Source organism: Diadema antillarum, unplaced genomic scaffold (assembly GCF_040938485.1).
Source record: "Diadema antillarum isolate AM-2024a unplaced genomic scaffold, OU_Dant_1.0 scf00000103, whole genome shotgun sequence".
NCBI lineage: Eukaryota > Metazoa > Echinodermata > Echinoidea > Diadematoida > Diadematidae > Diadema > Diadema antillarum.
In genome coordinates this window covers 2,821,961-2,846,718 of record NW_027270992.1, presented here as the reverse complement: position 1 = coordinate 2,846,718, position 24,758 = coordinate 2,821,961, and the positions used below count along the sequence as shown (strand labels likewise).

The following is a 24,758-nucleotide window of genomic DNA, read 5'->3' as shown; positions in this document are numbered from 1 at the left end:
AACTCTATTGTTTTATTGAAAACATGATGTTACCGCATTTAAAGTTGGTATTAGGCATGGATAGAATGTGCTGATAAAGTGTGCACAATTTCAGATAATGCGTTCATTGTGGTTGTTATTGTGCTTACTGAGTGCTTACTTTCTTTCCGTTAGACAGGTTATGAAAATCCAGTAGTATTGACTTAAGCATCATAATATTTTGTGACCCGGCATCACAAAACCAACAAAAAGTAGCCAGACATAAATTTTCAGTCAAGGGCAGATTCTGAAAGAGCAGACTCTAAACTGACGTATAACTTATTACAAATTGACTCTCCTAACCTATCTATCAGAAAGCACTCACTCTGGAAAAGTGTGAACTGAGAAAAGAGGCTCTGAAATACACGGTCCATTGAAGTGCTTAATTTTTACCAAACAGCGCGCTGCGCGGTGAATGATGAGACAAAAAAAAAAACAGATGCAAACCACTGGAGCAACATTGAAGGGATGATAAAATTAAGCTGAAATTGAGCATGTCACGTTTTGTCTATGATTAATGATAACTTCAAAGCAATAGCATTATTCTTTCAAAAGTTGATAAAGTTGAAAGTGAAGAGGGTGTAAATATCAAGGTATGTAAAGGGGTCTCCAAGACATAAAATGATCTCATTATATAGAAGTACTTTACAGAAAAAAAAGGGTTGTAGAAAATCTTATGAAAACACTATTCCCATTCATTTTATGATTCCAAGCTTAGGAAGAATGTAGAAGAAGCATAACTCTTTCAGAAAATATTATGAAAAACTCAAGATTGACTCACTAGACCCGTTTCATCTCTTTTGAGTCCTCACGTAAAATCAAGGGGTGCGACTTTTTGTTGGTTTTATAATGCACGGTCACATTTAAAAGATATATTAGCCTGTTAAGATCATGCTCCATACGGCGACGTTCTGGCGGTTTTGTGATGTAGGGTTACATTTTCTGACCCTATGTTATGCCGTTTTCGATTACTGCAATAATTGTGTATATGTATCAAGAGATGGAACAACAATGATCAATACAGCCAACAAATTTTCAACTACACTGTAGTTGACATATTCCCTTTGATGGGTAGAGAACATAAAAATGCACTATATTATGGTGAGTCATATCTCTTCAATCCAATACAGTAAAAAAAAATGACAAAAATACAAACGATTACGAAAAAGGAAGATCCCAATCTGATTTCATGTCATTTAATTTTGCAAAACTAATGGTAGTTATTGGCATGAAATGACAAAAGAAAAGTAGATGACACATAAGGTTATCGGCCAATTGTTTTTATTTAAAATCACCGGTGTGATTTGCCAAAAATATCTTATCGTTCCGTGTATTTCTTTGCAATCAAAACTTGTAAAGTAAAGTTTGCCATCAATAGCTGTCACTACGATTTTAACTGAAGCGGGTCGATCCCTAGCCTTGTGCATAGGCAGCTCGCTATAATTCTGCCCCCATTTGAGGACACGCACATAGAGAACAGTGGACTCGCATACACAGCGCGCGAGCGGCGAGCTGCGAGCTGCGAGCCTAGCGATGTCTCCTCACTTTGCTTCTTTTGTCTTATTACTCTGTGACATTTCCGATCACAGTACTGTATTTCATATAATTTACTGCTCATCACGGTCCTCCTATAAACCTTCCGTGCTGGAAGGCAGACTTGCCTTTTTCTTCGTGGACGTGATGCTCAGAACTCGCTTTGTCATGAAGTCTGTATCTTTGTCTTCTTTGAGCAGCTCCACGGTAAATGAGCCGTACCTTTCTTTGCCGTGTGAAGGCCAGTATTGTCCACACGTCTTAAAAAATACGAAAAAAGAAATAAGGGAATAAAAAATCATGGTCGTAATGTTAAGCTGATAATGAAGCATTAAAGGATGGAACAGCTAAGAAATTACAACAAAAAAATAGCAAATTTCAGAACACTCTAACAGTGAAATGACTAATAGAGGTTTTAAGCATATAATTAAACACCCGACATGAGTACAACGGTAGTTTCAAGTAGCACTTCATTGTTGTGACAGCAGTATAGTTAAAACAGTATTTCCATCTGGATTATACGGCTTAGACAACCCTCCGCGGTCTGAAGAAGCTCAATTTGATACATATCCTTAACAAACATCATTATATTGATATCAGATAATTTCATTGTTTATACATATGTACCTTGTCCATGTCGTTGAGGTGCACCACAGTTCGACATTCGTAGTCCCACACGAGACGTAAAAAGTCAGTGATCGTGGACGGCAGAGGGCACTGAGTGCTTATGTGGGCGTTCCTTTTACCTTCGAACTGAAACAATTTTGAAAGAGAGCTAGGTAGGTAGTCAAATGAACAAAGTAATAGGGATTACAATGGGAGAAGATGTGGACATGGAAAGAAAAATAAAATATAAGAATCAATAACAGACAAGGTAGGCAAATGGCAACGTCATATGATTCGAATAGTACTGTTTAAATGTGAGGTAAAAGTTTGCCTCAACAATTAGAATAATACACATTGTCATCATCTTATAGGCCCTGAAGATTGAGCAATAAGACGTCAAATTTATTGTTCTCAAAAGCTTGGTTTGTATTGTTTTTTTCAATTAAGTGGCTAACAAATAAATTGATAATCAATTATTGTGCACAAAATGAATTACAGCTAATTCTGTGTATATTTGTATGTTTTTATTAGTTTTATTATTTTTATTATCATTATTATCATTGGAATTCCAATCCAGCTCACATTGAAGAATGACGCGATCTGCGCATGTATCATTAATGTATTTATCATCATCATTATAATTCTAATCAAGCTCACATCGAAGAATGAAGCGTTGATGTATTGGTTCGCGCCTGGATAGTCGCCCTCCATCATGAGATAAGGCCGAGACTTATCCGCTGAATGGAAGATAAAAAAGTGAGGTAGAAAATATACAAGGGTTAAAGACGGTCTAGAAATAATATCAATAAATTTGAACCAACTAGTTTGAAATTGTAGATGGTATAGTAGCTGGGAAGACTTTTAAGAATTTTTCATCCTCAAGAGCAGATTCCAACTTTATGCTAACAAGTCACAGATAATGATTGCCTCGACTCATCTATTTAGGGAAAATTATTATTGCAGAGAACCCTGACGTTAAGAAAATGATGCATTGTCAAATACCAGATCTTACGCCTGTTACGAGGAAAATACTGTGGGTGAAGCAAACAAAAACATGTGGCCTAGTGAGATAATCGAAGGAATCAATCTTGAAAGATTCATTCACGTATCAATTGGACTCAACCTATCACACCACTGTGTTCCATTTGTAAATGTGCTTGATCAATGACAGTATAATGATGTTGTAGGTTTAAAGTTCGGCATGGTTGAATCTAAGTTCTCATTAAAGCCCTTTTCAATATCGTGCATACACACAGAGAAATTACGGTTCTAATTTGCACCCTACAGGGTGCATATCGTTGTAACACCAGCGGCTCCATTTAGGGTTCTATTTTTGGGGGTGCTTATTTAGCACCCTATATTTAACACCATATATGGTGCATATTTGCACCCCTCCATTGGGTTCCCTTTCTGCACCCAATAGGGTTCATATCGTTGTAACACCAGCGGCTCCATTTAGGGTTCTGTTTTTGGGGGTGCTTATTTAGCACCCTATATTCAACACCATATCTGGTGCATATTTGCACCCCTACATTGGGTTCCCTTTCTGCACCCCATATGGTGAACAAAAATTCAGGTGCAAATTTGCTCCCTTTCTGGTTCATATCGTTGTAACACCAGCGGCTCCATTTAGGGTTCTATTTTGGGGGGTTCTTATTTAGCACCCTATATTCAACACCCTATAAGGTGCAAATATGGACCTCTATACAGGGTTCCCTTTCTGCACCTCATACCTGCACCCATTATGGTTCATATTGTTATTGTTGTAATTTTGCACCCTATGGGGTGATAAAGTCACCGCAATATAGGATGCAATACAATTTGCACACGTCTCTATATAGGGTTACCTTTCTGCACCCCATATGGTGAAAATTATAACCTTTTTTTTTAAACCAAAATAATTATATACTGGATGCCTTCACTGACTTCACAAACAATTACCTAATGTCTACTGGATGCCTTCACTGACTTCACAAACAATTACCTAAGGCAACACTCCAGACATGACGCAAAATAGCATGCATAGATTTACACACAGTTTCTCAGTCAATTAAATCCACAATCTTTCGAAAAATGAAGTCAGAGACTTCAATTCAACAACAAATAGAACATAAACATGATGAATACAGTGCATACTTACATATAAATGATTAACATTTTAATATATGTCTAATGGAAGAGGGACAAGTTAACAGCGATTTTCTTTTTCATGGTTTACTTTAAAGTGAACATCAAATATACATTGTATTTCTACAAATTCTAATACGAGATGCATATTTTGTCATAAAAAGGGCAATGTAAATCAAAAATGTATGAAATTTGGTCAGTACATTGAAAAAGAAAAAAAATATTTGTTCTTTCCATCAAATGATTACTTTTTCTTCTTTTAAAGGAAGTTACCACATTGACAAAAAGCACTAATTCTTTTTATTTAAAAAATCCCTGAAGCTTGTGCAGAGTAATAGTAAACTATGTGACAAACATCTTTCACATTGTCCTTCTACTTCTAGAATGGATCATAGATATGTACCTTGAATTTACCGGTACATCTTAAGCACCTTTATGTGTAATCAAAAGCACCTTTATGACGCTCTTAGACATTAACAGCGATATGTCAACTCTGATTTCTCGTACACAAGTTATTGCCAAAACAATGAAGGGTATGGCAAAGTTCTGTCATATATATTTGAAACTCACTACTTGTACTGACATATTCCATCCAATTCCAAACTTGAGAGCTAGCGAATGTGCGCCATTATACAATTAGTATACTTCACATATTGTTTTTCATTTATACAATTACACCAATGATAAAAAAGGTGAAAAAAAAAGAATCAAAAAATGAAGAATGCACATCTAAATTTGGTTACTTTTTTATGCACACAGCTAAAGATATGTCCCAGTTATAAATCTTGGGCAGAATAGCACATCTGAAAACACTTTTCATTGCATCAAATTAACATTTAACAATTCCACAGAAAATGTAACCTCAGAAAGGGAAAATAAAGTTAACCAATCAGTGGTATGACAAACTGGACATAAAGAGGAAGGAATATGTCTTGTGAGACAAGTTTAAAAACAATTTTTTTGATACATTGTTGTTGTTTTTTCAAGCGATGGAAACAAGAAGCACATTGTACTCAGTAGACCATAAATATAATTACACAATGTATGCAGTTTAGCCCCAACATTCAAAATATTGTAAAGAGCAGTCGATTTTTCACATTCATAAAGCAGGTATTGGTATTGGCACCATCACAAGCATAATGATCAGAAGCAAAATATATTATTATTACTATCATCATCATTATTATTACTATTATTATTATTATTATTATCATTATCATTATTACTACATGTATTACCATCAATATTTTACATAGATTTATGATCATGCATGAGAAATACCTCAAGTGTTGATGTTACAGTCTCACAACTCTTTTAATCATTTTAACACTTAATTTTCACCAAACCTTACACAAATATATCAGCACTTTATACAACCTACTTAAAGAAAGCTTAAAATTATAATCAGAGTTAGAGGGCAAGTCCACCTTCATATAGACCTACATGTGGATTGAGTGAATGCGCAGCAATAAGCCAGTCCGGAGATAGCTCATGTGCACATAGGTACAACTGACCTTTCATTTTTCTCAGTTGGTTAGGCACTTCACTCAATTCAAAGTGACATAATGTAGCAGCTTGCCCACCATAGCCATTTATGGAACTCATATTCAAACAAAGAATGAACCTAACCAGTGTAGATGAAGTGACCAGTATGGTTCGTCAATCAACACTTAGGGAATCATCTATTTTATTAAGTGCTGTTTTGAATATGTTAACAAACTTTTTTTGTGTGTTAACATTGCCAAATACCAGGCTTGCTGTCAAGTGGATGTACTGGCAGGCACCATTTATAAGGATTCCATGAATAATCCTAGCATTACAGATGCTTATCTCAGTGAAATTAAAAAACCAACCTGTCTCTCGGTACAAATAACCTTTTTCCGCACATGCTCAAACTGGTACCCCGAACTGGCTTATACTATTAGAACACATCAGTAAAAAAAGTGAAAAGCGGACATTCAGTTCAAAAGTTAATAATCTTTAAATCATTTGTGCAGTCGCAGCAAAGTGAGAAGAGTTTATGATGTCACATGCGTAGAACAATTCAAGGAAAACCTAAAGAGAATTTCACTTTTTTTTTCTTTTAGGTAAAACATGCACATTTCCTCAACAAGTCACTGACGTATGTAAGGGCAATGATAATACATGTAGTTTCTGCCTTCTTAAAGAGTGAAGTCCAGTGTTCTTTTATATGCAAAAAAAGTAGATATGATATGTTGAGTTTTCTCAGGTTTTGGAACAAACTCTATTTTTCAATCCTTATATACATAAAGGGTTTGTGAGAAAATCATGCTTCTGTCAAGTGTCACAAAGCTACTCCACTTATGACATTGCATTGCCAGAGATTGCTCAAAATTGACATACATTGTGTGGCTGTCTACTACAAAAAACAGCAGGCGACTTATTTTTTTTTTTGTTCCCTACTTAAACAATCAATTCAAAGTGTGCATGTGTTATTGAAGCACTGAGGCTATCGATGGTGAAGAAATATCTAATATATGAACAATACAAACTAACCCCATCTAGTATGAAATATAATGGAAAGCATAATTTGAGTATTTCATATCCATTAGCAGATTCATATTTTCATCCATAATCCACCCCCCCCCCCAAAAAAAAAGAAAACAGATAAAAGTGAATAGAAGTCAAGTTCTCTTTAGGTTGTGTTTAAATTTGTAATTTGCCAGTTCGTTCTCTTGTATTTTTCTATTATATATTTCTTTAGAGTATTCTTGTAAATATTCAAGCCCAGTGCATTCTAAGAAAGGGAATAACCTGACAACAGTTTAGAAGACAGAATAAATAGTTATCGTTATCTATGAAATTAGACATTTTCACATATATTTTGCAAAAAATAAAAAAAATGCTAATCTTCATTTCATGGAGTGGCTTCATGCTCACCCTCGGCTAAAAACAGGGAGGTGATTACTTTCTGGATTAAAATGGAAAGATGTTTCTAGAGCCGTGGTGTTTAGCAATTCTAATGGGGGGGGGGGGGGGATTCAGTGTGACCCGTCTCAAATTTTATATGGTTTAAACATACATGACATAGCCTATGACATAGGAGTCTCATTATTATGCGTCTGCCCTGAATGGTGCCGGAGGCATATGTTTTCAGGTTGCCTGTCTGTCTCCCGGTCTGTGCGGATGTATCTACGGAAAAATTGATGGGCTTTCATCAAACCTGGTTCAGGGATACTACATGATGCTGATGATCTTATTGGCTTTTGGACTATATCTGCTAAAAGTCAAAGAAAATTTGAAAATAACGTTTTTGCTACTTCTCTAGTCAGGGAAATCGGTGTACTCGTGTGTACTGGTTGGTTGGCGCATTCAGTTGGGTACAGCAAGGTTTCATCCTCTGCTTTCACAGGAAAGCCGACTCCCAACTTGTTCTCGTAGTCAAGGTATATCTGATCCTCTGCTTCAGCAACCTGCAGCTTGGTCTTCATAGCTAATCTCATCTTACGCTGCATAAGTCGAAACTCCTCGAGCTCTAGTTTTTGATGCGTTTCTATAGCACCTGCTTCAGCTGCCAAATAGTATGCCCTTCTGGCCATCACTCTCAGAAGGACTGGCTGGCATGGCTTCCACACTGACTCAACGAGGAACCAGGATTGACATCCTGAACATCTTCCATCTCCAGCTCTGGCGTCCTATATGGCTCACCAGTCTCTCGATGTTGACCTGCATCACTCATCCTGAAGACCATTATTGAACTTGATGCATAGTGAACTCGATGATGAATAATCACAGGTCCCTTTGGCCCAGTATGAGACCAAGCTAACACCATGCATCAGCATGGATCAGCAAGGCTCAACCTGTAATTGAATAAAACAAAGTTCAACATACAATCAATATTGGAATATCTATGGGATCAAGTAGTTGTACTTCTGAAGTGATTTACCGTTTACATACCTTGTTTGTGTGACTTATTTTATGTCATGTCTAGCACATGCAACTTCTCCAGTAGATATTATCTAAATTCACATATCGTGTATCATTGCTTATGCTCTGTGACTATGGCATTGCTAATTTATAACACACATTCTATTTTCATTGATAGACAACAAGGAGTCAAGGCCAACCTAAATTTTCTGACTTCAATCTTCATACATGTCTTAAATTCTCCTAAATGAACCAGGAACGCTATTTTTCTTCACACACAACCTAAATTGGTAGGCAGGACTAATAAGAAGCTAGTCCAGATGGTGTCACCCTGGACTAGTGTTATTCTAGTAATGCTAGCTTGACTTGCTTATTGGACTACCGTGAAGTTAGTAATGACTACTGGACTTGGTAAGCCAAGGCAAGTAATGACTTCTGGACTTGCATAATGCTAGTCATGATGTTAGTTAACACTGCTGGACTAGGGAAATCAAGCTAGTAATGAGCATAAAACTACTCATCATGTTAGTAGTGATTGCTGGACTAGTTAGGCAAAAGATAGTCAAAGAGTGCTGGACTAGCACAAAGCTAGTCATGTCTGCTGAACTAAGTTACTAGCTTTGGATTTCCATGCTAGTCATGACTGCTGGACTAGCATGAGACTTGTAATGGATGCTGGACTATGCTGAGTAAGGCTAGTCATTGCTGCTTGACTAGAAAACGACTAGCTTTAAACTAGTGTAGATGGTGTCAAGTTACACTAACATAGAGCTAGTACAAACAGCTAGACTAGCTTATTGCTGGTCTGGCCCTTTTGACTAGCTTTCACCAAACCTAGTGCAGCATGCGTGACAAGCGAAAGCTAGTCAAGGTCTCGGAGATGAATCTGAAATGAAATTACATGTATGCAGATAATGTAACTGTGACGAAAATACATTAAAACAAAAGCAATAATATCAGGTTAAAAATCTCAAATTTTATTCATCCAACGAATGCAGCAAATTAATGTAGGCATCATGAATATCACAAATGAATCTTACATAATTGAAAAGAAATTGAATTGCAGCATTGAATAAACATATGAATATACAGGGTTACATAAAAACACTCAATGCACAATGGGAAGCATGAAATAAATCAAGAGTCGAGCTCTACAACTGCATATCTCCTTATATACAACATTTATATAAAATTGAACCCGTAAATGGCCATGTGTTGTGAACTTGCAACCCAAAAGGGTGGACCAAAAAAAAAAAATTATGTTATGATTCATTGTTATATGAGCTCATTAAGCACATGAAATTGTGACACGGCAAGTGATAGAATAAAAAAAAAAACGATGAAGGTGCGGGGGAGGTGAGGGGGAGAGGGGAAAGAAACGGTACACATAAAGTCTATGGGAGCGATTTTTTTAATTATGTGAATAACTTTGCTATACTAGGAACTAGGCAGTTGATTTTGGTTTTTTCTTACAGCTAGGACAGGTATAATAATCCAACCCCAAATGCATTATAAATTTCTCAATGATAATTATCTCAAATCAAGTCACAAAAGCTTTAATCATATGACCAAGTCAACTTAACACTATGAGAGCAAATTTATTGTAATTCATAATTTTGGTATAACATGGGCTACAAACTTGATTTGAGTCTTTCTCATCCTTCTCATTATTTCAGCTTCATAACGCATGTTTTAGTGTACAGTGTATTAAGAACTATAAATTATATGTGGCTATACAACTCGAAATCTGTGTCAAGTAGTAGCCGCAAGGCAAAGTCTGAAACTAAAGCAGAAATTCATTCCCAAGGACTGTAAATGTACAGTACATGTATTTTGGAATTTAATTAGAGAAATCTGACTCTGGTTGCTTTCTTACAAATGATTATAACATAGGCATATAGTAATAACTCATTGAGATAATGTGTGTGGTTCCTATACAATTTCGTTATTACAGAGTATATTTTCATAAACTTTCACACACAAACACATTACTGTCCATAAGAATAAGATGTAATGAGGCTTGCAGTGATGTAACATCCAATACAAATGTAGGTACAACCTGTACATGTAATGTATTAATCTGATCTAAAAATACAACAAACGGAACAAATTCTCTAAAAATTTCAGATTTTGACTTTCTTTTTATATCATGCCATTTTGTACAGAAAGGATGCATTTCTGAAGGTGGTATCAAGGTATGAAATCAGACTAGTACAAGACCGATGTTAGTACACAAAACAGTCTGTCCAAAGGGGTTTTCCGAGGTATTGTCGTGAACAACATTTCATGAATATTCTTTATCTTTAAGGTATCTACTTAAAACGTATCTTGACTGTAATGCTTTCGGGTCTGGAGAGCAAGATTTTTCTTTTTCCTCTCTTGGGGGCCCTATCCTCTGCCCCCCACCCCCCCCCCCCCCCGAGCTCCAAGGAGGTTATCATAGGTATTGAGGCATTGTCATGAACGTATATTCTTCACCTATAAAGATATCCACATACACCATATCTTGCCTATAATGCTTTTGGATCTGGAGCACAAAAGTTTCTCCCATCTTCCCTTGCCCCCCTCGACCACATGCTCAACATGAACAACCTTGGGACCCTACCCACTAAGGATGATCCCAACCAAGTTTGTCTGAAATCTGGACTCCGGTTTGAAGAAGATGGACATGTGTTTTTTCCCCTTGGCCCCCACCACCGAAACTTGGGTCTTTCCATGAACAAACTATATTCTTTATAGGTAAATGTATAGATCTACAAATAACATATTAAGTGCATTGTTTTGGGGTTTGGAGAAGAAGATTTTTAAAGATTACCCCCTTTTTCCCCTTGGGGCTGTCCCCCTGGGCCACATGCTCCACATGAACAACTTTTGGTCCCTACCCCCTAAGAATGATCCCCACCAAGTTTGGTTGATATCTGCCCACCAGTTCTTGAGAAGAAGATGAAAATGTAAAAGTCTATGCACTACGCATGACGAACAAAAAGCAATCGATCGCAATAGCTCACTCAAGCTTTTGGCTCAGTTGAGTTTAAAATAGACACAATGAACATTACCCACTTCACTAGCAGTTGTTAAGACCACATTTTGAAAACAGTACATGGATCGACCAGTTTCTGTCCTAAAAATAGATCTTTTCTTTTTTTCACCAGAAAGCCAGTTTCTGACTAAAGGCAGTTTATTGTGTTACTGATATTTGATCATCTAATATTCAAATTAAATATCAACTAGCACTAATTGACAAAATTTGAAACAGTTAACCAAAATAAACTAACGATTATACCTCAAATGACCTTGTTTTTTTTACTTTTGAGGCTTTGACCCTGTCATGTGACTTCAAAGTGTGTCATAAGGGGAAAGTTACCATAGTGCACCTATTATCCAAGTTTGGTTACGATTGAAGTTCAAAAAAGTTACTGAAACTGTAACAGATGGACACATGGAAGGAAGCATGGATGAACATACAGAATTTGGATCGTTTTGTGTCATCACAATATTTGGTGAATACTGCTAGTTGTTTGGGAAAATAAAATCTTCCCTATAATAAGGTTGTTTTCAGGGCAGCTTGAAGTTTCAAAACAAACTCTTTTCATCGATGAGCCCTGTTCTACTTTTAGTGTTGAAGTGCTGCAGTACGTCCTGGTAACAGCTTCATGTTCAACTACAGATGAGCCTGATGAGGCTGACTCTTCAACAAGAATGTAAGTTCCAACTTCAGAGGAGCATTTAATGTATCTCAAAAGAGGAAAAAGCAAGGATATGTACGTAGGCCTATACACCGATGGTAGCTGTCTCTTCTCGTTGGGCTTCTAATCTGACGTTGGAATTGTGTTCAGTCAGGGGCTTGGTGGGAGCTGCAACTACTCTCTCTCTGCCTGAGTTGATGAGTGGTGTCATAGCTCCTCAAGGTCTCCAAACGATACTCAATGAATCCCGAGATCCTTGTCATACAGGTACTCCTGAAATACAAGAATGCATTGTAGGTCAAAGCTTTTTCTCGAGTCTCAACAAATTTCACTTTGGCACAGAGTTGACTATAACTGATGAAGATCTGATAGCAGTAGAAATACATGTAGTTGCATTCGTATGGAAGAAAACGAGAATAGGTTTATAATAAATGAACGGCGCAACTGGCAAGTTGGAGCTTACGTTACATTACGTTACGTTGGAGTTTACGTACATCCAACCTAAGTCATGGAATCAGACCAATCTGCACACAAAATTTATTAGACATCTATGAACATGTACATCAAAGATTATCAAAAGCCCCCACATTGCCTGTATATTTGCCCAATGATTTAATTAAGACATAGATGCAATTAATTTCCCTGTAAAGGCCATTTTTTTTTTTCTGGGGGGGGGGGGGGGGGCTCATGACCATATCCTGAACAACTTTGGGTCCTTGCCCCCTAACTAAACAAGGATGATCAACTCCTAGTATGGTTGAATTCTGTCCACTATCTCTGGAGAAAAGTTGAAAATGTTCAAGTTTTTAAAAGCTAGATGAATAAGATACCATGTATGTCACTTAAGCTTTCTGCTAAAGAGGGCTAAAAAGTTGTACATCACATAAACTTAGTATAAACTTACATATCCTTGTGCACCTTGTGTGGTGTCTCACAAAGTGGGGTACTGCATCGCAACTGCCTTGGCTTCAACGTGTCTTTTGCTCACTACTTGGGTATCTGAATTTAAAAAGGAAGCAAGAAGAATGTTAATCATATGTTACGAAGCAAATATATAACATCAAAAAATTGACCCTCATTTCAATCTTTTAAGGGGCTGAACTATTTTCATGTTTTTTTTTTCTTGGCATTAATTTCTATTGCTATTCAGTACCGCTGTTTCAAGTACATTTATTCATGTGCTTCTTACACCAAATATCAGTTAATACAAATGAAAATTTCATGCAGATGGGTTAAGTGTGGATGTGCACAGTTAGTAGAAAAATACAAGATGTGATTATCCATCGAACTTTATGGCAAATCAATTTCCATTTTTTTTTATTCATCATTATCATAATTATATCATAAGTATTAGGACTGTTATCATTTACATGTGGCCCAATGGGGCTACCAAGAAAATAAGTCAGCGCGGAGTCTTGTAGGTACACTCTGTTTACATGTTTCATACAAGTATATCAGTCTTTATTTTTAAATCTATAACCATCACTTCATTTACAACGTTATACTTACCGGTCCCTTCATTTTTTTTTTTTTTTTTTTTTTGGGGGGGGGGGGCACATTTTAGACTGTTATTCTCTATATTTGAGAAGACAAAAACAAAAGTGAACAGGCAAATTAGATGGTGCTATATTGCATGGAAATGTATAGTACAAGACATGACAATGGGAAACTGGTTTTCCAGACCAGTATTCAAACAATTGAACTTACGCTGTACAGTTTTCTGCTTCCATTATCAACAAGAAATATGCTACCATGATCTGGATAAGCAGGTGTCTCCTTGGAGCAGTCAGAACTCCTTTCATCAGCTATTGAAGTATCTCCTCCCCCTTGGAGTGATGTGTGTGTTGAATTCCTGTGCAAATAAGTAAAATTTAAAGGTTTTACAAATCATACAAATTATGGCATGAGGATAATAGGTCCCTCCAGTTTACATTATAAACTTGAAGTGCAAAATCATTTAATATACATATTTGCCATAAGCAACGTTCAGCTCTACTTACACAACTCAAGACTGACCATAACATGGTTTTCACTTCTGTCGATACAGCAAGTACACATTTTTCTTAAATACGAGTACTAACCTCTCAAGGCTTTCATTTTCAGAGAGAAGGACAGCTCCAAAACTGCTCCATGAAGAATAATTAATACTTGAAAATCATTTCTTCAAACAAAACAAAACCAACAAAGCTTTCAGTCTCTTAATGTAGCCTCTTATGTAATTACTGAGACTCTAGAATGTAAAATAAATGTGAATCAATTTCAAACTAGTCTCCCTTCATTAATCATCGTGGAAAACAACAGAATAGCTTACAGCAGGGTTAGTGCAATGGAAGTCCATATCTCAGAGGCTCCTTCGCTGATGTTGGCCCGGTGTTTCCAGCATTCGTCAACCCTGCATTCAATGGCTAGTCGTTGGCCACATCTGTTACATGTACTTCTTCAATCTGGTGATCTGCACCCTCGTGGTGTGACAGAGACTGTACAGCTATCAATCTGTCTTCGTTCTCCAAATGATGACCCCTATAGCGAGTTCCTTTAAATCACCATCACTCCCGAAGAACTGTCATGTTACGTCTTTTAATCTGGAGGAAAGCATGAAAACACAATGTTCAGAAATGGATTTAGAACTCATCTCCACAAGACAATATGCAGTCCGTTTTGTTCACACAAATACTAAGTGTGCATCAATAGAAAAGCTGGAAATTCCTTTTTAGCTACATCGATCAGCATATTTAGAAAGACCCAAAGATGATCTCTGCCAAATTTCAATGCCTAAGGTCACCTGTAACTTTCATAAAAAACAATGTTCAAATATAGTACCCGTTGTCGTCTGCTAAAAAGGGGGAGATCTCCATGATGTGTGAGCACGTTGATCTTCAGCTAGAAGTGTGATGTCACAGTGGACTATTACACTTAACAGTGCATGCATCGTATTTCTTACTTAGATGATTGCCACACATGACGTGGGAGTGCAATAGCACTATGGTATTCTCCCAGCTGTGTGGATGCTCGAATGTGGTGGCAAATAAAAGTCCTTTTTACTACATAGGTCATCACAATTATATAAATCACCAAATTTCACCATTTTTTTTTAATTACCGTATCAATCGAGATCACCTTCTGGCAACACAGTGTCAGTGATTCGACTCAATAGCAATGTAGAGTTTCTAGACGCTTCTAGTCGATTGCATTAACCCTATTTCAACTGAGCTATTGGAGACCAAGTTTTTACGGGGGGGGGGGGGGTCAATTTGACCCCCCCTTCAGATCTCGGCCGCCGATCGCGCGATCGCCGCAAAATTTTGCCTGAAAATAGAGCCGGATGTCAACTACAAGATTACACGGTCATACAATAGAAAAAATGTTGATTTTATATTTTTGAATAAATTAATTATGCAAATTTATGCATGAAATTATATTTTTACATATAACTCCAACAAAAAGACTGAAGGATTGCTAAATTTTTGTGTCAGAGTTCCTCAAGACACATCAATTTTCTTTTAAAAAAATAGCGCAGTCAAAATCAGTTTCTTTTGTTTTTTTTATTGTTTTGTTAATTTTTCATGTATTTTACTGTTTTTTCGATCTTTTGTTTTCCATTGTTTGTTTGTTTTTTTTCCAAAATTTGTTGGAGGCACTTTTTCAAGCTTATCTACATTAGAATTGATTAATTTCAATGGTTAAAAGTTGAAATAATCTAATTTATATCAATTAACCAAAAAAACAAACAAACAAACCACAATTTGCATAGGATTTGCACAGAAATCATGAATTTGAGCTGTTTTCAGGTTGACATGCATATGCAAAACATTGCGTAACTTCAAAACGGTGTACCCGGACGTCGCAAATTTGGTCTCAAAATATGCGGGAGACTTCAATGAAAAAAAGTCATGAAATGACGCGGCAAAATCTTTGCGCGTTGCGGAATCGTGGCGTGAAATGTCGAGAAGGGGGTCAATTTGACCCCCCAGTTAAAATAGGGTTAATTATAGCTCAGCTTTATATACGTCGATCTCTAACCGTGGTCTAAACTCGACCAGACGTCTCCCTCTACATACTTTACAGTGATCATCTCTGTGTGCATGATGCTATGCTTGTAGTCCATGTAGAGTTCATACCACTGCACTGTAGGCCTAACGTTAGGTCTATAATACCGCAATGAGAACCGGACCTAGGCCCTAGGATATAGCTTATCCTGGAAAACCGTTCAATGTAGGCCCTAGATGTTTAACAGTGGTCTAGGTTCTGCTTCTACTACGTTCTAGGGCTAAATCGTGATATCGGTCCCCTCTCATTCTGCGTGTGTGTCTCCACTAATGCGCAAAGTCTATGGAGGTTGAAAGAAGTCCCCAGCTATAGCGGTGAAGGGTGAGTGGGGACCTAACCGGAGTTCTAGACTACCTACTAATACTAATTGGGCCTAACCCGTTAGTAATAGTAGGCCTATTTCGCGTTAATGCTGTTCTAGTTGGAATAGAATAAATTAGTAGGGCCTAACCTACAATTAACGCCAACGGTTGTGAGACTTGTTTAGACTAACGGTTAGACTTTTACAGTTAGACTTAGAGTAAGCCCTACCTCGGTAGAACCCCAACTTAAGTACATGTAGACTAGACCGTGTCTAGTTCTATTAGTTTCTCTAAGATCTTACATTACACCGTTAGTAGTTAACGTTAGGCCTACGACTATTAAACGTTCTGGAGAATTTAGACTCAGAGTTTAGTGTGTCCCAATATTTTCTGAAACGCATAATGTTAACGTTAGAACTTTTAGAACTCTATAGCTCCTGATGATCGATGTATCATGAGAGGCATTTTTTCAACTTCGCTCTATAGGTGCCTACAAAAGTACAAGTAGCCCCCTCACACAGTTACAATGTCAGATGTACAATGTCAATGACGGTTACATTCGTCACTCGTTTTTGTTAATTTTGGAAATCATAACCTGGTCTAGACTCTATTTTGTTTGAAAAATGCGTTTCTAACGTTAAAAAGTTAAAGACTTATGAAATAGTCCGCGAATAGGCCGAGCCCCATCCCAACATGCACAAAGACTCAAAGTATTACTGTAGTATTAGATCCTAACACCTAACAGTTGAGTTTCGGCCTCGGATTCTAGCTGTTGGGTGTTTATGGTAAGGTAACTGCGACCAGCCCCATAGCTAACTGTGTACACTAACGTTACAAGGAGCGTCCCGGGCCCGGGGTTATTCGTAAGGTAACTTAGATGGTCGTTTACGGAGAGGTAGTAGCCCATAATACTGGAAAAACTCAACAAGTTATAATTAGATCGATCTATGGTTTGCTTACCTTCAAAAATGTGAATAATATCTCCGCCCCACTCCATTTGAAGACAGAAATTTTCTCACGTCCATTACATCCAGGCTCTGATTCTCACGATTGCACACGCACGTAAATCCTATGCATGTAATACACGCACAGCACATCGTATACACATGCACACAGAACGTCCACGTACGCACAGGCGACAGACGCGTCGCTCAGGTAAACCTTCCCGCGCCCAAACCAGGGGAAATTGCGGCTGGTGATTGGCTTAAAGTAAACACATGACAGGGGAATTCTCAATTTCTATTGGCCTAACCAAATGACATTCAAATATGTATTCACTGGAATTCACCCTAGTTCTGCCAGCTTGACTTACTAGTTCACGGTAGTTCCTTCAGTTTTACTAACATGCGCTGTTTTCGTAAGATCAACGAGTTTATGATAGTTTCTCCACTTCGACTAGCTTTACACTAGTTCCTCCACTTTGACTAATTCTTGGCGTATACACTGCAAACTAGTACAGCATACAATTTTATGCTAGTCAGACTTGATTGACTAGCTTTGGGTTAGTAAACCATGGCCTGATTTAATCCAGCAGAGCATTACTAGCTGCATTGCTGCATTTTACTATCATCATGTTCGTATAGCAATTTTTACTAACCGTGCTCGACTAGTTTAATGCTAGTCAGGCCAGGAATTGACCCATTTAGGTTGTGTGTGTTCATTAGGCACATCATACATGCCTACATCGTTCTTCGTGTCAACTTCACAGAAACCAATATCCAACTGAGCCTCAACTCGGCTCAAACGTAATAATTCCTATTAACGAATATGATGCGACTATATCCGGTCACCTATTTACGTACGTACCTTGGTAACTGCGTCCAGCAGCCCCATACGCATAGCGTAATTACGCTATGGCTATGCGTATGGGGCTGTTGGTCGTAGTTAGTACCTTGGTTGAGGCTTTCCGTATTACCGTGCACTTTCATTGACTTATTCGCTATGCTTTACTGTATGTACCTGATATGTATGATCGCACTTCTGACATGTAAGTACACATGTACCTCGATACAACTCTTTCGCATCAGTTTTCACCACTCAGCATTCGATTAGCATATAATTCACACATATCATCATCGATTACTGTGAAATATTTTCAACGGAATTATAGTACAACTATCTACTCACAACGTTTGGCTCATCAAAAAGATTAATTCATCATCCCAACCTCACGGTCGTCTGTCCATTTCAAACGAGGAACGTCAGTAGTATGGACGTACGTACGTATACCGCGCGACCAACGGCGTGGCGTGCGCATGCGATTTTAGCTTTGCCATTGACCAAGTGCTGAACGGTCCACGCGTGCACGCATAATACGTGTACTCTATGATAACGTCATTGAAATGATATTCTTGATCCCGGTGCGAGAAGAAAAAACAAATGTTTAATTCAAGTAGTAATTTTTTTAGTACAGTATTACTGATGACACTGTTACTCTTTAACAACGTGTAGTTATATTTTCAAATAAAAATATACGATAATATCCAAAAATAGTGTGGCATTTCAAGCAAACACCATTCAACACCCACATGTCAGCTTTCGGGAAAGACTATGGAATGGTTCCAAATTCGAACCCTTAAGACTTGGCTCCCTTTAGGGTTCGGATTTGCACCCCTACACCCATCCCGAACCCTATAAGGTGCCTTTTAGTTAGATTTGCTCGTAGGGTGAAAATATGAACCCTAATAGAACCCTAATTTCTCTGTGTGTACATTTGCGAGTCAGTTTGCATAATTGCATTCCTGTCGTTTATTTTGAATGTATGCATATACATATATATATATATATATAAAGGTGTTAGTATATCTTATATGTATTTCATTATCATTGTTATTATCATTATCATTATTTTGCCGAAGATTCACAAGAGACAGAAAACAAAGGGGAAAACAACAGGTAACAAGCAGAGACGGATTTGGGTGAACACACCTGGCACCCTGTCTGGAAAACGGTTCTTTTCCATGTTCTCTGATCTCAGTCCAGCAGGACTCGACAAAAAATCAGTCCCACTTGGTGTAACGTAGTCCAGCAGCTGTATTTAGAGATGGCAACATGTTGTAAAAGTCAAGAAAAAAATGAAATTATTCATGACAATTAAATGTGCCATAACGTCACGAGATCGCCGTCTCAGGCCGAAACAAGAGCATTTTACAAAGTTCTATGCGCGTTATTCATTTTCGTTAAGTTAATTTGCACAATACCGCTCAGCTGTGTATATGATTTGAAGTCATATTCATAGTAACAATATCAGTATCATTGTCTATGTAAAGGAGTAATAATTTTAGCATGAAGATTGGTAAAGAAAGGTATTGATTTCAAACTTGATTAAAAGTGCTTATTGCAAACCACACTCAAACTTGTGTCAAAGTTTATTGGAAATGAATTTTTAAAAATGCATGTGGCCTTGCAGGAGATCGAAACGTTAAAGAATCCACCTCAAACTAACCTCAAACTGCTTTTCAATCTCTGACATTCCAGAAGCAGGATCAGCTTTCTGCCACTGAGGCCGGACCATTGCGATGTCCAGCAACTGACAGGTCATAACTGGACACACTGACCACTGCAGCAGAGTCTCGTAGATGAACTCGTATTGAGACTGTAGAGCGAATGACAAGAGTGTTTGGGAAAAGAGAGATATTGAATAACAACACGAGATAGCTGATGAAGAGGACTTAAGTGATAAATATATGATAAACTGATGTTCCCAGAAAGGTTTTTATTCCATAGCTTTTACTATAATACGAAGAGAGAAGACCAATCTGAGTGTTTATGAATGGAACACAAATCTTGAATACGGAGAAAAGAAAAAGTGGTCAAAATTCCACAGCGTACTGTATTTTGGGCACACAGGCTACCATGGATGATGGGAAAACACAATATACCTAGCACTAATCATATCAGCTTAAGTGTCAATCAATCTCTAGCAAATCTTTTCTAGCAGTGAAAATAAGAGCAACAGTATAGAGCACATTAATATTGCTTTCACCATATCATTGTCTTTAATCTAAGACAAATAGTGACGTATCATCAGACTGAATGACTATATAAACTCAACTAATAAAATTCATGCCTGTTTCATTAAGTTATTAAAAAAAAATAAGCAAACCTGAATGGACACTATCAGCTCTTAATCTCGATAAATGCATCTGCAGGGAACACTTTTGCCATAATATCGCTGTCCACGAATCGACAGTGAAAAACATGAATCAGGTAGCCTACCCTAATAATCATGATAATGACCTTACATATCTGGAAAATATCTAAGATATGTTTATCGCACCTGGACCTGAACCATGAATAAACGCCGTTTCCTCATTTTGTTCACAAAGTTGAATATGTCAACCTTCTTCTCCTGTTCGATCATGGACATCATTGCGTCAATGGTAACGAAGGTTCCCGTGCGGCCAACTCCAGCACTGCAGAAAACAAAACACGATGAGATTGAAATTAAGACATGTAATCAAACTGACGTAAATACCAGAGGAAACTGAAATGAAGCAGCTTCGGAGATATGATTACGCAAATGCCACGTTGACAGTGTAAGTATTCACGATAATGACAGAACGTCGTTAGTGCATCGGCTGTGTTCGTTAATTGAAAAAAAGAAAATCTATCTGTATGATATACAGTATAATTATATTAACCAGTCAATGCACGAAAGCCAGATATCTGCGCCGATACATGTTGCTTTCGTAACGTAGTGTGATGATGGGTCACATATACCCTTTTCAACACAGAGGTCTCCGGGCCTTTATATCTTTATGTTTTTCATATACTTCCGTTTATATATATCAGACTTTAGTATTACGCACTTTCGAGAAAATCTGCAACGATGTGTATTATGTATTCTATAGTGCCCGGTACTTCCAGAATTTACCTGCAGTGGACCACCAGCGGGCCAGAATTTGGTGGAAGTGCGTTTCTCACGACGTTTCGTAAGTCAATCAGAGGCTGAGAACACTCGGGTTCTCTCTTGTCAGGCCAAATCGTGTAGTGGTACTGACTCACCCATCGAGATTCTTCGTCGTCTCCCTGGTTGGTGAAATGAAAGCAGTAAATTACCAACATAATGCAACAAGAGCAAAAAAAGAAAAGAAATATAAACTGATTATGATGTTTTATGAGAAATGAAAAAAGAACATGAATGAATAAAATGAAATGAAATATAAACAAAGTGAATATTGACTCTCTTTCAACATGTTCAAAATTGTTAATGAAACAGCAATTTTGAAAGGCGAAAACGCCCATTACTTTCCTGATTCATTAACCGGTAGTGTTTTTAGAGACGTAAGTATGAAAAAAAAAATATCTTGCAATTACCCTTACGCTTCTGAGCTGGTGGTGTCTATAGACATTAATAAGAAACATTTTCACCTTTTTTATATTCTTTTTTTTTTAACAGACATCTAATATTCTTCTAGATTTAACCTCAATCAAGAATCACAGGCTATTCTTTAGTTGAGGAATCTCTGAAGTGAAACACCAGTCTTCCCATTTGTCATAGGCCCAGGCCTCAACCGTCCAAACTGTGAAACTCAACGTCACATTTACCTGGTATATGTTAAGTCAGCATGTCTACACTATGCGTATCTGTGAAGAATTGCACTTCACAACTTCGGATGGAACACAAATGTTGACACTTGAAAAAAAAATCCAGGTTCAAACACTCAATTTTGGCTTAACCACCAGCTGTAAAGCACCTCCTTTTATTGATTTTGTTTTCTTTTTATTCGTATTCGTACTTCACTTTTTGTGTTATTTCTCCTGAGTCTACACTGTCAACATAATAATTATGATACTTCTTTAAGGAAAAGCAAAGGAAGGTAATTGTCAAACATTAATTATCTAATCGAACGAAAGTGTTAATGACGTACCAATTGCAATTCTAGTCGACGATGGACGAAACCTGCTTGCCTCTCTTCCCATTTATTTCTCACAGAGAAATCCCCGTAGCGCTCTGTTTTGTTCTTTTCTGGCCAGTACTGGAGACACTTCACCTAATGGAGAACACAGTATCACGAAAAAAAAAAGAAATCAAATCAAACAAAGCAAAAAGATAAAAAAAAACATATATGATTTTCACCCTTGAATCATTTAAACATCGTGACAGTATGTTCGAAAAAAAAATAGCATGCTCAAATAATGCATTTGTTTATCTATCACCCCCAACCCCTAGTCTGGCCATGCAGTGCAAAACTGTAGTTTACTGTAAACTACGTCGTTGCTCAGTCGGCACGCGAGATAAGATACTTCTTTCATTATAGGATATAATCTGTTGTGCCTTTTTTTTTAAATCTAAGTCCTCAGAGAAAAATGGTGCTTAGTTGTAGGCTTTCGGCGAAATGTAGGCTTTCCGTGATAACACGCTTCGAAGTTTTGTTAAAATACATTTTTGGCAATTTGCTCACATGTCTCAGCTGTCTGCAAATATCTCCATTGTGATTGAACACCTTTAAGTAATCAATAATGAGGGAATACACAGTGAGGGGGCTTCCTACCTTGCCGTCTTCGACAAGATTGGTCAGCATGACGATTGCCGCTACATTCTGCTGGTAGATCATCTGCCAGAAGTCGTTCAAAGACGTTGTGTTTGGTCCTGATATCAAAATTATATATATATATATATATATATATATATATGTTGATAAGGTAGTCCACGTGTTGGCAAGATAAAAAGATAAGTAACAAAGCTGCAACAAAGTTCATGCTGTATTCACCAACGGTTTATTTCTTCACACAAATTTTCGGGCGTCTCGCCGCCCTTTCTCAAGTGTTGATACTGAGAGAACAATAACAAAATTAAGCCATAACAATATATTGCAACCGTGTTACTAAGGATGCGCGCTTTAACGCATCCATGCTAGGCATCCTAACACCCAGCGCGCATCCTGGCAACAGTACAATGTTACGTCATAATGAAATTACAATGAGTATAAAGCATACATGAAAAAACTTGGCACGACTGATACAGAAGTAATTCCTCTGAATACGCAGCTGCGGTGGTAATGTAAAAGCAGTGCATTATTTCTTTCAAAATTCAACATACACATAAATTAACTTTAATTCTAGTGTATAGATAATCTTTACATAATCTGAAATTATCATGATCAATACAAACATTCGATTTTTTAAAATCAAACTGAATCGTCACACTGATGGTTATGCAAAATATGTGCAAGCAGTTTACCATTCCTTTCAAACTTCAGCATACACATACATTAACTTCCAAATTCTGGTGAGTAGATAGTCTTTAAATAATCTGAGACTATAGCATGAATATGAAATACGTGAAAAATCATATTTTTCTTCTTTTGATTAAATAGATACGTCACAATACGTCTCGGAGTGGAAAAAAGACTGGTTCCAAGAAATGGTTAAAAGGAGCGTCAGCATTATATCACTCAAGCAATATAATGATAAGATCTATTGCAGCGGGGTAAACGGGAGAACATACAACAATAAGCGGCGCACCTACTTGTAAAAAGTGTAGTTCGTGAGCCATGATAGATCTATGTTCATGCCCTGTCCCTGGAAGCTTCGTGTGCGGATGATTGTTTTTAGTTCTTTCACGTGTCTTTCTTCAAATGCTTCCATGTCCTTGTATAAAATGCAACATTGCAGATCTGTTAGTGTGTGATTTGGTTTGTTGAAGTGTTGTGCGACTGGATGTTGTGTTTGACTTCTAATGATTGTGCTTTTGTGATTGTTGAAACGTTGTCTAAAATTTGTTGTTTCTCCGATGTAGACAGCCAGGGGACATTGCTTGCATGTAAGGCTGTATACTACATTCTTGCTGTTGCAGTCCCCTGACGTCGGATGGAGGGTGTGGCCGGAGCCAAGTGTGATATCTGTATCTGTGATTAGGTGAGCGCATATTTGACATCGTTTGTTTCCACATTTATGATTTCCAGTAGGATTGATTGTTCTGTTGACTCGAGATCGTGTAAGCAAACTCTTCAGGTTGCGTGGCTGTCGTTGTGCATGTAAGGGACGTGCTGTTAACTCGGGAGCTACCGATTGGACTTGTTTGAGAGTAGGCCATTCTTTCCTCACTTCCTTCATGAACTGTTGAGATGTGGGATGATATGTTGTTACAAAGACTTTGCGTGTGTGTGAGTCTTTGGGTTTCAGATTATCATGATGTAGTAAGGATGAGCGTCTTTTTGCTATCGCGCGGTCCCTACCTGCTTGCACAATGTCTAACGGGTACCCCGCTGCAACGAATTTTTGCCCCAGCTTCAAAGACGCATCCAGAAATTCCTTGTGATCAGAAATGATTCGTCTGTAGCGGAGCATTTGACTGTACACAATTGACCTCTTAATATGATTAGGATGGAAGCTGTTGTACTTAAGATACGTCTGTCTGTCTGTAGGTTTGTGGTAAACAGACGTGTTCAGCTTCCCTCCTTCTTTGCGGATAGTCACATCAAGAAAGTGTACTTCTGACCTAGAGCTGTCCATAGTAAATTTGATGTCGGGATGAACCATGTTGAGCTTGGAGTGGAACTCCGACAGCTGTTCGTCAGAATGGGGCCAAATGAGAAAAATGTCG

General features: G+C 37.6%; 1 protein-coding gene across 1 annotated transcript in view; it reads right to left on the bottom strand.

The window, feature by feature from the left end:
• Positions 1-1,561: 1,561 nt before the first annotated feature.
• The window catches only part of LOC139719064 (receptor-type tyrosine-protein phosphatase mu-like), a 34,582-nt gene continuing 11,385 nt past the window's right edge, over positions 1,562-24,758 (bottom strand). Inside the window, exons 6-14 of the mRNA XM_071630506.1 lie at positions 22,705-22,802; positions 22,081-22,203; positions 21,084-21,238; positions 20,487-20,622; positions 19,653-19,802; positions 19,136-19,238; positions 2,815-2,894; positions 2,179-2,304; positions 1,562-1,811 (exon numbers count right to left, since the gene is read on the bottom strand). Of these exons, the coding sequence (XP_071486607.1) occupies positions 1,647-1,811; positions 2,179-2,304; positions 2,815-2,894; positions 19,136-19,238; positions 19,653-19,802; positions 20,487-20,622; positions 21,084-21,238; positions 22,081-22,203; positions 22,705-22,802 (1,136 nt within the window). The 3' untranslated portion in view covers positions 1,562-1,646. The remainder of the gene's footprint in view (positions 1,812-2,178; positions 2,305-2,814; positions 2,895-19,135; positions 19,239-19,652; positions 19,803-20,486; positions 20,623-21,083; positions 21,239-22,080; positions 22,204-22,704; positions 22,803-24,758) is intronic.